General features: G+C 36.1%; 1 protein-coding gene and 1 pseudogene across 1 annotated transcript; one reads left to right on the forward strand and one right to left on the reverse strand.

Annotated features, from left to right (window-relative positions):
- Nucleotides 1-364: 364 nt before the first annotated feature.
- Nucleotides 365-3,395, reverse strand: LOC106453732 (annotated as a pseudogene).
- A 4,020-nt stretch (nucleotides 3,396-7,415) lies between these two features.
- LOC106451599 (tubby-like F-box protein 7) lies at nucleotides 7,416-9,558 on the forward strand. The gene is given in 11 exon segments (XM_013893548.3): nucleotides 7,416-7,434; nucleotides 7,437-7,667; nucleotides 7,670-7,731; nucleotides 8,012-8,099; nucleotides 8,728-8,857; nucleotides 8,943-9,012; nucleotides 9,015-9,129; nucleotides 9,132-9,236; nucleotides 9,239-9,283; nucleotides 9,286-9,403; nucleotides 9,405-9,558. Coding segments are annotated over 11 exon segments (1,116 nt in total). The 3' UTR covers nucleotides 9,538-9,558.
- The last annotated feature ends 4,664 nt before the right edge of the window (nucleotides 9,559-14,222 follow it).

A 14,222-nucleotide genomic window follows, 5' to 3' on the forward strand; every position in this document is an offset into this window, starting at 1 on the left:
GCTTGTACTCACTTTCATTTAAATGTTTGTTCTTGGAGTAGAGTTTTTTTTTTTTATCTTTGAATTGAGCTGAGAGTAAAGAAGAACAATACCAAACCAATTCAGTTCGTATCTTAGTATTTTCCTAAAAGGTGAGTTTATTAAATTCGATCCAACCGAAATGTTTGTTTGGTTAAAAATTTAAAATCCTTAAAATCAACCCCCAAATCTGATTAAAAAATAATTGTAACCCAACCGATCAGTTAAGTATACTATAAAGAGTTGGAAGTTTTTTTTTTTTTTTTGAACACATAAAGAGTTGGAAGTAACTCTTGAAAGAACATGTCTAGTTTAATGTATTAGAAGAAGATTAGTTTCTTTTCACCTTCCACTGCTCCAACTCCACTGAGCTTAACCAAGGAGCTTGAGTTTTTATGACCCACCACCTCCGAATCTCTGTGAAACCTGTGTTGTGTCTTCTTCTTCTGCAACACTCCTCAAACTATTTTCAGCTTGGCCGCATCCTCAAGCTCAGGGACTCTGTAAACAACAGCTCCAACGCCTCGTAATCTCATACGCTTCCTCTTCTCGGCCAATTGATTCCCTAGTTCGCTTCTAAGCTCTGCATTCTCATCTGCATTTACAGCCAACACCAACCAAACTCCTCATCACACCTCCAAGAACAATCTCATAGGACTGTTAGTAATAGCGCCTCCTGAATCATTTATTATGCTTCCTAGACAAACTCTCTCTCCCTCTGTTGATCACACTTTCATGATCCAACGAGAGTAGCTTCTGAAACAGTGTCTGGTTCTGATTGAGATCGTATTCGATCCCCAAGTCCACGATCCCGCTGTTGAACGCTTTGCTCCCTGGTAGTTCCCACTTCCAGATATCTGCATCTTCAATGTACTCAAAACAAACCGCCTCATTCTCTTGAAATCATTCCTCTCTCGGCAGTTTCCTCCAGACTCTTCATGAGCTTCTGAGTATGAAATAGTCAAACGCCATGGTGGCACAGCTTCTCCCTATGTCCAAAACTTGGCGACGTTCTTACAAGTGGAAGAGACATCCTCCAAAGCTCTCAATAGCAGTTTAATGGTGGTCGAGGATGACTATTGTCGACGTTGGGAGAGACTTGCTGGACAAAACCGTGCGGTCCTGTGAAATCGAGAAGATAGAGATGGCTGATTTCTTGAAGAGGAAGCTGCTGATTGTGATTGGAGACTAAGACTGTGTTTGGGAAGAACAGCGAAGGGATTGAGTTTGCTGAGAAGTAGAGATGAGGGGTCAAGGCTGCGAACACACAATCATGGCAAGGATAATGGTAGAGAACCGCCTTCTTCTTTTTCCACCATCTTCACTCCAAGATTCACTCTTGAACTGAAGACAGAAGAGCTCGACGCTCATGTCAAAGAGCTAATCCGAGATGACTTTGGCAAAGAATGAATGAGTTATGGGAAAACGATAGACTAGAGAAGTTCCGAGCAGAGAGAACAGTAGACGATGACGGAAGAACTCTGTCAGACAAAAACCATCGAACTAAGGGAACCACATTCTCGTGAAAAAGTGTAAATGACGGAAACACCCTTACACACCTGGCTCTGTTTCGGTCTTAAATAGCAATAGCTTCAACTTCATGTCTTCACTATCATCAACAAAAGAGACTCAGATGTCTACCAACGCCTTTTAGGATATCATTGAATCTCCACTTATATATCAATAGTGCAGAGCATACTCATGTGTCTGCAGATAACCCATTCTGCCCACACAACACAGCAACACTAACCTTGCACGAGAAGTAGGGTGATCTAGCAGTGCTGCATTTTGATGAAAGACCCTCTCTCCCTTCAATGTTTTTAACAACATATTAACAGATCCCGATACCACAGGTTCTTTGCACACTGTAGTCATTATCACTGACCAACAATCTGCATCAACAGCACTCCCTTTACTCAAGCTACTGATAATTTTACCGAGAATCTCCAACTTTCCACTCTGACACAGCCTTTGCAGAAATATCTCTAGCCTATCCTTGCGAGGCTTGAAGCTTTTTAAAAAGCATCTCGTCCAAGACAACCGCTGCTTCTTCGAACTGTGAACCTTCGCAAAGCCCATCGAAAACTATCCTATAAGACAAAATATCAGGGATGCAACCTCTTCGAGGCATATCTTCAAACAAGTAAGCTCCTTCTTTCCAGTTTTTGATCTAAACAAGGCACCAAGTATCATGTTATAGCTTATAATATCTGGCTTCACACACACCCTTGTCAACCATTTCATCCAGTACTCGATAAGCTGATTCCAAATCATTCTCAACACAGAACCCATTAGTCAGCACATTGTAAGTCACTGTATCCGGTTCACATCCCTTTTTTCTCATCTCCTCCAGATCCCTGTGACCTCGGCTGACCTTCCAGCTTTTATAATCGAGCTAATCAACGTAGAGTAGATAGCTGAGTCTATTTTAATCTTTCCTTCGTAAGCCTCATCCTTTAGCTTAAACGCCAACTCAGTTCACCATCTGACATAACGCTTTGATCAACGATGCATAACATGAACCGTGGGACACACTCCATACACTTTCACATATGGTGCTTCATCTTCAACGCTTCCTTCACCTTAAAATTCTTGCAAGCTCACTAACCAGCGTCCCGAAGGTTACACCCGTGGGTTCACCTTCTTCTGACCATTTCCTTCCTCGAACAGCTTCAAGGCATCATCGAAACACCCGCTCTGAGAGTACCCATTGATCAGTATATTGTAAGTACAAGCGTCTGGCTTACCATACTTATCAATACTCGAAAGAACTTCCTTCATCTTATCGAAAGCTCCACACTTTAAGAGGGCGCTCAACAGAGGGTTAACGGATCTGACAGTGCGTTGGCACGGTATTGAGGCATTTCGACGAACACGAGAAACGCACGAGTGGGTAATCTTCTTCGTCGCCGAAGTAATTGATCACGTGCAGAAGAGAATCTCCGTTGGGACGATTCTGTGATATAACAAACTAAGTCCCACATTGGAGAATTAGACAAAGAGTGTCTAATATATAAGAGATGTCCAACTCTAATAGTACGAGGCCTTTTGGGATGGAAACCAAAGTAAATCCATGCGGGCTTGCCAATTAAGCCCAAAGTGGACAATATCGTACTAATCGGATAAGAAAGAGTTGGACATGGGCTGTACATCCCAACAGATTCTGGTATCGGACTTGAGCTGGAGGAGGACATCTTGGAGCTACCGAGTTTCGTGATCATGAGATCGTAGCAAAGGAGCGAGTATCTGAGGGGTCCTTTTTGGGTTTGTTGATCCTGGATCAGGTTTCGGAAAAGCTTAATGGCGGCGGACGGGTCATCCTCACGGCGGAGGAGAGAGGCAAGCCTGAAGGAGGAGATGTTTTTCACGGCGGACATGGTTTTCGCTTGGTAATGAAGTCTTTAGTTCTTTTCTTAGTTTACAATCGAAGTTCAAACATTTGTTATGAAGTTCAATAGGTTTATATCAGTTTAGTTAACTTTTTATTAATATATAATTTTTAAATATCACTAAGAAATATATAAATACTTTTTAACACTGTTGTCATAGTTTTCACATTTTTAGAAATTATATATATTTTATAAAAATTAATTTAATTTACAGTAAAACTTTTTAATTTTCTTCCATGTTTTTTGTTCATCTCGGCTTTACTGCCAAAAATTATTTAATATTTTGTTATTTGAGTGCATTTCTCTTTCATACACATTTTGAGTTTTAACGCGTATATGAAACTTCTTGCTTTAGAGCATCTCCAAAAGACACTATGTAACTTTAAATATGAAGTCTTTTGCTCTTTAAAAAGAAATTTTCAAAACTTCAAACTTCAAATTTGAAGTTTCATATTTTTATTTGTATTTTGGTCCATACAATTACATATCACATTTATGATTCATAAATATTTTTCTTGTTTCTTGTTTTAATCCTTATAAAAATTATATCCCATAAATATTATAAGTTTTGTTTAAAAAATTAAAGTTTACACATTAATTAAATAAAACTTAAAATAATTAAAATATTTAAAACTAGATTTAGATAACAAAATATACAAAGCAACTTAACAAAAAAACTTTTAAAAAATTACATGAAGACATAACTATTACAAAATTTAAATATTACAACAATACTAATTGTCAGGTAACTTTGATCCGGAACCTTAAAATTTCTAAATATCGTCCAAATGTTTTGTGTAACTGAAGATGGTTGTTGTTTGATGTCGTTTTTTCGTATAATTCTTTCTTGTTCATATTGTATATATTCACGAGTATTAATATCGTCGATAAAAGTTAATTTAACAGTATTTTATGTTTCTCTTTTACTTCTTGTTATGATCTAATGTATTTACAAGTATTAACATCAACCGATTTCAACAATTTTTATCAATAATGTACAAATTAAAAATGAGGAGAATAGAAAAGAGGTTTTGATTCTGTGTAGAGCATTTTTTACTCGAAATGCACTAGTAAATCATCATTGCTCTATAATTGTTCCAAGTAAGAGCAGAAGGACCCAACCACATAATCCCGAAGCTGTGATAGTCAAGTGATATGTTTTCTTGTTGCGTGCAAGCATGCAACACAACGGCTCAAAAATGATTACATATACAGTAAAAACTCTATAAATTAATAAGTAGGAACTATAATACTTTATAGAGTTCTCTTAATTTCAGAAATTTTCCATTTTTTGAATATATAATTTTGTTTTAAAAATTGTGTAGAAAATGAGAAAAATATTTCATTCATAATATTATATATTGGTTAGAGTTTAAAGATTCGGATTTTAACTATTTAATTTGATTATTTATATGTTTGTGTATGAGGAATATATATCATATAATATAAATTTACTTTTATATGTAACTCGATGAAACTAAAATAAAATTAGAGATGAATCCATTTCTGAAGAAAGATACGCAATAAAAAGTTTTGTATGTGTTTATATAAAATTATATATGTTAATGGAAACATATATTTACCTAAGAGTTTTCTAAATATTATTATCTTATTATTTATCGAATTATGTCTAGTTTTTACACCGGCTCAACTTGGAACCGAAAAATTTATTAATATGTATTTATTATTATCGAATATTAATTCATAGAGTTCATGCTCTATATTCTTTTGCTACAAGACTGTAGACAATTATACTGTTAGATGGTCACTCTTGTTCATTTCAGAGAGTTCCTCTTCACGGTCGGTTAAAACAAAAGAACAAGTTTTATGTAAACAAGCTTTCGCGTGAAACGCAGCTAACCCTTCATTGGTATATATATATTATAATAACTATATATAATTTTTAAAAAGCTGGACTCTTAACTATCAAAAATTGAAGGGACCTTAAATTAGATACTTGTCGGTCACACGGCTTGTATCTCTCTCAGCTTCCCTGCACTCTGGAACCATCATCGCTCTATAATTGTTCCAAAGTCAGAGCAAGAAGAACCCAACCCTATATATATCCAAAGCTGCGATAGTCAGGTGATATGTTTTCTTGCAGCACAACGGCGCAAAAATAGTCACATATATTTTCGTTTGCTACAAGATTCTAGACAATTATACATCTTAGAACAACATTAACCGCTAATACTTGTGGGATTTTTAAGAAAAAAAATATTAGTATTTAATTATTTTATTAACTATTTTAGTTTTTTCTCTAAACACGTTGAAACATTGCCTAAAAGACAACTGTCTTTTTAAATACCAAACCGGTTCTAAAAAATTAGTAATTAAGAACTTGTGTGCTGTTTGATAAAAAAAAAAACTTGTGTGCTGTTTCTCTTTTTTAAATTATTATTATTTATTTATTTTTATCTTTAAGAACTCCTTTTCACTTCCATGTTAGAAATGCTCTTAGATGGTCATTCTGATTCATTTCACAGTGTCTCTTCACGGTAGGTTATTAAAACAAAATAACACATAAGTGCATCGTACTCAACGAATTTCTTCCATCAAAACAAAGACAGCTACATGCACAAACCATGTACAATATATAGCGCTATTTATAAACGAAAAATTGTTGAAAAAGAGAAAAAGAATAGGAAATTGTAAACTGATTATTACTTAAAACATTCAAAAGTGTAAAAAATTGCTCTATACTTGTCATTTTGTGATTGATATATTTAATTAAAATCAAATCTTAGTGAAATTTAGATTATATACTAGGTATTTTGGACGCACATGCGGACATAAATTTCTTATGAATACTTATTAGTTTATGTTTATTAATCTAAAACTAGCATAATAAGTTATTATTTGTGGTTTTAAATAATTAAATCAAACATCAAATATTTTCTATATGTCCAATATTTTTTTAATCAAAATATATACTTACTATTATGTTAATTTTTTTTTAAAACTCATATATTAGAAATAGTTTAGAAAATATCTTTATATAATTTTTTTGCTTGACTAATATTTAATTATCAATTGTTTTTTTTTTATCTTAACTTTTATAATAAAATATTGTTTTCAGATAACAACACAATATATATAAGTATAATCTTATTTTTTATATTCTATTATATTATTTTATAATCAATTATGTAATGTAACATATAAACTTTATACTATTAAAATAAAATTCATTTTTAGTTATATATAAAATTCAGTAAAGATATTGTTTAAAATTCGTTTTTAATATAACATAGAAATTTAATATTATTAACATTCGTTTTTAATTATATACAATATTCATTAAAAATAATTTTAAATTAATATATTAATAACTCAGCTAATAACAAATAATAAATCAATGATTTAGCTAAAACATAATAAAAATATGACAAGTAAGCAAAATTACCTAAAATCATGGAGAAGATGACAAATAAGCAAATCACTTCATAAATAATAGTATAGATATTTAGATACTTGATATAACCGATAAATAGTGTTTATACTATTTTATATTTTAGAATTTTTTTTGCACCATACTAAATTATTTGCAACTATACCTTCTCATGTCCAATCAGTGGAATTAAACTTTTTCTCTAATTAAATACTATAATGTTTCTACGTTTATAGTACGAAATCATGTCCCTCTAATATTCTACAAATCTTGAAAAATCTTATAAATATCGCCTATGATTATAGTCATGATGATCTAATTGTTGTTATCCGCTAAGAGTTTTAAAAGAGAAAAAAAAAAAGATAGTTTGAGGAATGTTTATCTTTTTCCTTTTTTACTTAAATTGTGGATGAATGTTTATCTTTTAGTTAGATAAAGGGATTTTCACCTGACACCCGACTCATAGAGAGACTAGAGCAATAGAGAGGAGACGTGTCCCAGTTAAACTTTCACCTATATATAAATCACAGCTCTGTCACTTTTACCCAAAATCCTTTCTCTCTCTCTCCTGGGCTTTCTCTCTCTTGTCTATTTCCAGATCGAATTTTTGGTCACAAATGCCTTTGTCACGGTCCCTCCATCGCGCGGATTCTCAATATCCTCGAGGGATCATCAGGGAGACACACAACGGAACCCGAAATCACGGATGCTTCCTCCGTCGTCAAACGTCAGCGGGTCGTCATGGTCGGCGATGCTCCCTGAGTTGTTAAGCGAAATCATACGGCGCGTGGAGGACACGGAGGACCATTGGCCTCTGCGTCGAGACGTGGTCGCCTGCGCGTGCGTATCGAACAAGTGGAGAGAGATCACGCGGAGACCGTTAGATCTCCGAGAAACTCCGGCAAAATCACTTTCCCTTCTTGCCTCAAACTGGTATCATACCTAATCAATTTTTTGAGTTTTCAATTAGGGCATTGATAAAAAGTTATTAAAGGCAACTTCTTTGATCATATTGTTAATGATTGTTTCTGTAAAGTTGATTGCTTTGGATCACTTGCTACCGTGTTTGGAAGTTGTGAACTTGTTCGTTGATTCTATTTCGGAACAAGGATGATATTCTTATGAGCAATTGTCGAATTCATATATATAATAATATGCTACTGTAATTTTTAAAAGTTGTCTGAGATTTGGGTTACTGAAAATATCTGTGCAGCCAGGTCCGCGAGACTTTTCTAATCAGTGCCTAATAAAGAGGAACAAGAGGACTTCTACCTTTTACTTGTATCTCCCTCTCACACCATGTAAGTCATTCCTAAGTTTTTGTCTGCATTGAAACTAGTGGTCGTTTTGATTCTGTCAACAATGGTGAATATTACTTTAATGGGTTTCCATCTGCAAAAAAGGTATAATGTTTTGATATAATCATGTGAAAGTTTAAAGTTTGTGTATTTTCTTCTATCTATAACAAAAAAAAAAAGCTGTGAAAACGCAAATTATGATCATGTTTGATTCTGCCGAACTGGAGAATGTGAGTTTATTAGAAGGTCTAGGTAGGTTTTAAGTGATTTTACTAGTGACTTCGACCTACTAGTACTAGGCATGTTATTTTGAAGTTTTCTCAGTCTTTATTTCGTCAATAAATGATGTTTTATGTGGTCACCGAAAGGACTCACCCACCAGTCTTCATATATAAGCGTTGACTATTCCTGTTGACCCGAGTAATAATGAAGAAGATTCTGCTCTTCTTCTGCTCTAATAATAATATAGGAAACAATCAACTTGTGTTCGTCAAAGTTGAATGCATACTTTTCAGTGTGACAGTTTTCAACGCATATAAATCATATAGTTATCTGGTTAGACTCATTTTTGTACAATTGATTTAGTTTTTAATTATGTTGGTTAACTTTTTGCTTTGCTTTTGCTCACCAGCATTCACTGATAAAGGAAAGTTTCTTCTGGCGGCACGGAGGTTCAGGACTGGTGCTTACACTGAGTACGTCATTTCACTTGATGCTCATGATTTCTCTCAAGCAAGTAATGCATACGTTGGCAAACTAAGGTATTGTTTGTTCCTAGGCGGGCCGTTTAGTACATCATTATTTATCACTTGATGCTGATGAGTTTTGTATTTGGAACCTCTGCAGGTCGGATTTTCTTGGCACCAACTTCACAGTATACGATAGCAAACCTCCACATAACGGAGCAAAGCCTTCAATCACGGTAAAGCCAGCCGCAGATTTGCATCGAAGCAGATAAGCCCACAAGTTCCAGCAGGCAACTTCGAAGTCGGTCATGTTTCTTATAAATTCAACCTGTTGAAATCAAGAGGTCCCAGAGAATGATAAGCACACTCCACTGCCCATCCTCATCACCACCACCACCACCATCATCATCTACTAACCAAAGGCTATGTGATGCAACCAAGATGATGAAAAACCCATCAAGGACGGCTCAGGCTTGACGATACTAAAGAACAAAGCTCCGAGATGCACGAGCACTTGCAATGCTGGTGTCTGAACTTCCACGGAAGAGTGACCGTTGCTTCTGTCAAGAACTTCCAGCTGGTTGCGACCGTTGACCAGAGTCAGCCAGCGGTAAAGGGGATAAGAGACAGTGCTTCTTCAGTTTTGTAAAGTTGGAGATGACACATTCACCATGGATTATAGACAGCCTCTCTCTGCTTTTCAGGCTTTTGCCATCTGTCTCGCAAGTTTTGGCACTAAACTTGCATGCGAGTGAAACCCAGAAAAGTAAGGGAAAAAGGTTTTTTTTTTTTTTTAAGTGAAATGTTTTGAGATAATCATGTGGAAGTGTAAAGTATGTATTGTATTTTTTATCCGGTGAACCTAATAAAATAGCACATAATTATTTCAATACCTTAAATTGTTGCAACAGAAGGTTTCGAGTAAGGGTGGATACTTTATCCGATATCTGAAATCGCATCCGAACCTGATCCGAACCGAAATCCGAACCGAAATAGCAAAATATCCGAACGGATCTTGAATAAGGAGAGATTGGATATCCGAACCCGAACGGATAATATCTGAATTCGAATGGATATCCGAAAAACCAAACTATGTATAATTAACCATATATTTCTTTTTACATCTTTCATTTTATATAAAATATTTATATATTGTACTACCATGGTTTAAGTTCAGATAATATACATGGAATTACGAAGAAAATGATTTGCTACTCACTCACTTAAAATGCATGTCAAACTTTTTATTTCAAGAATTACAAAAAGTTACATTCCAAAATTTAAAAACAATAACCAAATTAATGTCTTTTTTAGTTTCAAAATGTTATGTTCAAATCTATTAACCATTCAATCTATAAAAATAAAAAATTAGTTAAGTGAAAGTTATATTTTTAAATACAAGAAATTTGAGAAATGAAAAATTAATATTTTTTTTTCAAAATCTAATATCCGAACCCGATCCGAAATAACCGAACCCGAACTAAAATACCCGAACCCGATCTAAAGTACAAAAATACCCGAACGGGTTCTATATACCTCTATACTGAAATACCCGAAAATCCAAAATACCCGATCCGAACCCGAACGGGTACCCGAACGTCCCCCTAGTTACGAGGATATAACAGCTAGAGATATGTGGTAGTAGGTGGAGGCTGGGACTAACTCAGATCGCTTTATTTGTGACTGATGAGACAAGACTGGAGCTTGCAGCAGTAGTGGTTGATTCTGTTACGGAAGGTGAGGATCGGTTAGCCTGGGGGCACACTAATAATGGGCAATTTACTGTAAAATCAGCTCATGATTTGATCACGCATGATGATACCCCAAGACCGTATATGGGAGTGTTTTTTAGAAGGATGTGGCATGTTGTGGCTCCTGAAAGAGTGAGAATATTTTTTGGTTAGTTGGACAACAAGCAATAATGACAAATGCATAGCGGTATAGGTGGCACCTTAGTGGGACTGATGTGTGTCAAGTCTGCAAAGAGGAATTGAGACGACTTACACGTTCTGAGAGATTGTCCAAATATGAGTGGAATATGGGAGCGACTTGTCCCAGCAGTGAAGAGGTACTCATTTTTCTCAAAGCCTTTACTTTAATGGCTGTATGAGAATCTGAGAGAGAATGGAGTAGGGAGAGGAGTTATGTGGTCTACAAGCTTTGCGTTAGCTATATGGTGGGGATGGAAGTGGATATGTGGTAATGTATTTGGTGAGAATTAGGCATGGGCGTTCGGTCCACCAGATCGGTTTCGGTTCGGTTATCGGTTGTTCGGAACTGAGTGTACAAGTACCATTCGGTTTTCCAAAATTTTGGTTTGGTATCGGAAGCAACCGGTTTTCGGATCGGTTTGGGTGAAGCACTAAAAATCCGGTGAAGTCCATTACACTTTCGGATCAGTCCGGTTTCGGTTTTTTAACAACCAAATACAATCATATATAACCAAACTAACCGAAAAAAACCGGAGACAATCATATATACCAAACATCCGAACATTTCATTGAGGCAAACATAAGTTCAAACACACCAAATTCAATAAACACAAGTTTTAGACACAACAAAACAAGATATATTTGTGTCTAAACTTAGAAACAAACATTCAAGCCGAAAACAAGTTCAAATTGCCGGGGAAAAAAACACAACTTCAAACCGAGATAAGAAAAAAAGTTTTCATGTAGCCATGATCTTCTTAAGCAAACACCAAAGCCTTAGTCTTCTTCTGGAACTATTGTGTCTCCACACTCTGAAAACACAAAGTTCAAACCAATCACTAAAAACTTAACATTCATATTATAAGAAAAGAAGATTTAAAGTATGGGATTTTACCTCTTTCAAGCTTGTCAACTTCTTCAAGCTCAGCTAGTATTTGAGGATCTGAAACACTCTTGACTCCATTTTAATGTCTTGCTTCATCCCCTGCTCTGTGCACATCAAACCTCCACCATGTAATGGGTTAAACAGCTCATGTGTGGTTCTAGAAGCCGACCAGAAGTGCTAAAGGCACTCTCCGAAGCACCTGACGAGACTTGTATGCTAAAACATCCCGAGCAATCTCAGACAAGACAGGATACTTAACTGAGTTCTTTCTCCACCATGAGAGTACATCATACTCTGTTCCAATCATCAGGTCAGGGTGCTCCACAGTTTCTTTAAGGTATGTTTCCAGCTCATCCTTCTTTTCTCTAACCGCCTATCTATTTTCGTTTAGTTTCTGCTTGTACCTCACATCCATTCTTTTGTAACCCACAAGTCGTCCACAAGCTCCATCCTTTCAACACTTTGGTCTCTCTCGGCTGAGTGAATGGTCAGACTGAGATGATTGTTCACCTGGATCAACCCTGGCTCCATGTCGTGAACTGTACTCTTTGAACAAACTCCTCAAGAGACACATCAAGGACTCATACATCTCCTTGTAGTCAGTTGTATCTAGCTCATATAACTCTTCACTCACAACACATCTTTGCAAGCTCCAATTTGTTGCTGGGGTCGAAACAGTGGCCACAATTAACATCATGTTTATATTCTTCATGCCATTCCCAAACTTCTCAACTTCTTGAGCATTTTTTGTCACCTTAGACCTCATCTCCGAATCAGAGCTGCTGGAAAGTCCTACCAGATTAGTCGCAATGTTACAATCTCACCATAGCACCTATGGGAGTGAGTGAAGTTGAAGTTGAGACCACCAGTGTCGAGTTTAAAAGATGAGCAGAAATCGACACAACTTCTCAACAGCATTCCAATCCTTAGCTGAGGAGGTCCTACCCTTTTTTCTTTCTCCATTCAAACTCGTTGAAATGATCGTGTAGAGCTTGTCTTCTGCTTCCATCTTATCGAAAGCCACCTTGAACTTTATAGAGTTGTCAACATTAGATAGGTTGAATTCCACTGTGTCTTGACATCCAACATAGGCTCCCCCTTGTAATCTTACCAGAGTCGACTTTTAGCTCAAAAGATCTCAACCTGTTAGTATGTGATCTAACATAGGAAATAGCATTGCGGATATAACCACATTCTGATCTATTTCAGCCATTACATCCCTAACTATCAAGTTAATGATATGGGCACTACATCCATGTGTAAAAACTCTCCATCTAACCAAAAGTCTGATCAGAACCTAAAGCAAAACTACTCTGAAACTTCCTCAAAGCTGAACTATTGGCAGTAGCATTATCCACGGTTATGCAAAAGAAATTTATTATTCCCCATTCAGACAAGCACTCTAGAGAACATTTGCTATAGCTGACCTTGTAATCCGTGATGTGTTTGAACCTATGATCAGCTTCTTTAGCTGCCAAGAAGCACCAGTGTAGTGAACTGTGATGACCATATAACTCGCACCTATAACATTGGTAACATAACAACCCCATGATCAGCTTTCTAGTATGTATACAAGAATCAAAAGATGTCAAATGTATAAATGATTACCTGTAGTTGGAGAATCCCCAAATATCCGTTGTCAAAGACACTCTTTTGATTCTACACAAACATCTTTTCTTGAGAGCATCTTTCGTTTCCACATACATCTTGATATGGTCCTTAGTCGCAGTTCTTCTTGAATGAGGAGTGTACCCAAATTTAACCTACAACATAGAAAAGAGAAGACGTTAGTTACAATTAACATGAAAATTGAAGACATTAGTCACAATTTACAAGCAAGACATTACTAACCTTGAGACAAAATGTTTCCATGCTATGCTTTCAACAAATGATAACGGCAATTGTCCTATGACAAACCATCTGATTGTGTCGCTTCTCTCAACTGAGTGTCCGTCAACTATGCCTTCTTGAGTTTCCCTTCTCATCAATGTTTTGCTGCTGATCGTTTTGTCCAGCCGACCAAGCAAGATGGCTCTTACATTTCTCAAGATGGCTCCTAGATTGGATGTCCCTGAGCTTGTGAGACCGAAAATGTGTTTCTGACAGTAGTTGCATACACACTTGTTTCGATCTCGTAGTCCTCGTGTAATGGTGCCAAACGTCGGATCTTGTAGGGAGAATACGCTTCACTTTGCTTGTCGCTCACTAGCCCTCTCTGTTTCCTTCCTCATGTCGGTAGTATCAGTGCTTGAATGTTTCCCGGCATCATTTTTTGTTTTGGGTTTGTTGGTCAATACAAATCTGTAAAACATATGTTCGTAACTATTACGAACCAAATCATAATCGATTCGAGTTAATTCAACAAAGAACTGAAAAAAAAATAGAAGAAGAAGAAAATTGAAAAAAGAGAGAGATACCTCCGATTGGATTCTCGATTGCTCGTGCGAGAAAGAAGATGGAGAGGGTAATTCATTTATAGTGGCCAGTTTGAGATTGTTAATGATGATGATCATAATCGAAGAGTTTTTGTTTTGGGAACTAGAATTCGTCGGCCCACGCCTCACGGCTCACGTGTTCACGAAGAGTTTTTGTTTTGTGTATTGTGTAAATGAAATGTATGTAT

This window comes from Brassica napus, assembly GCF_020379485.1.
Source record: "Brassica napus cultivar Da-Ae chromosome A5 unlocalized genomic scaffold, Da-Ae chrA05_Random_20, whole genome shotgun sequence".
NCBI lineage: Eukaryota > Viridiplantae > Streptophyta > Magnoliopsida > Brassicales > Brassicaceae > Brassica > Brassica napus.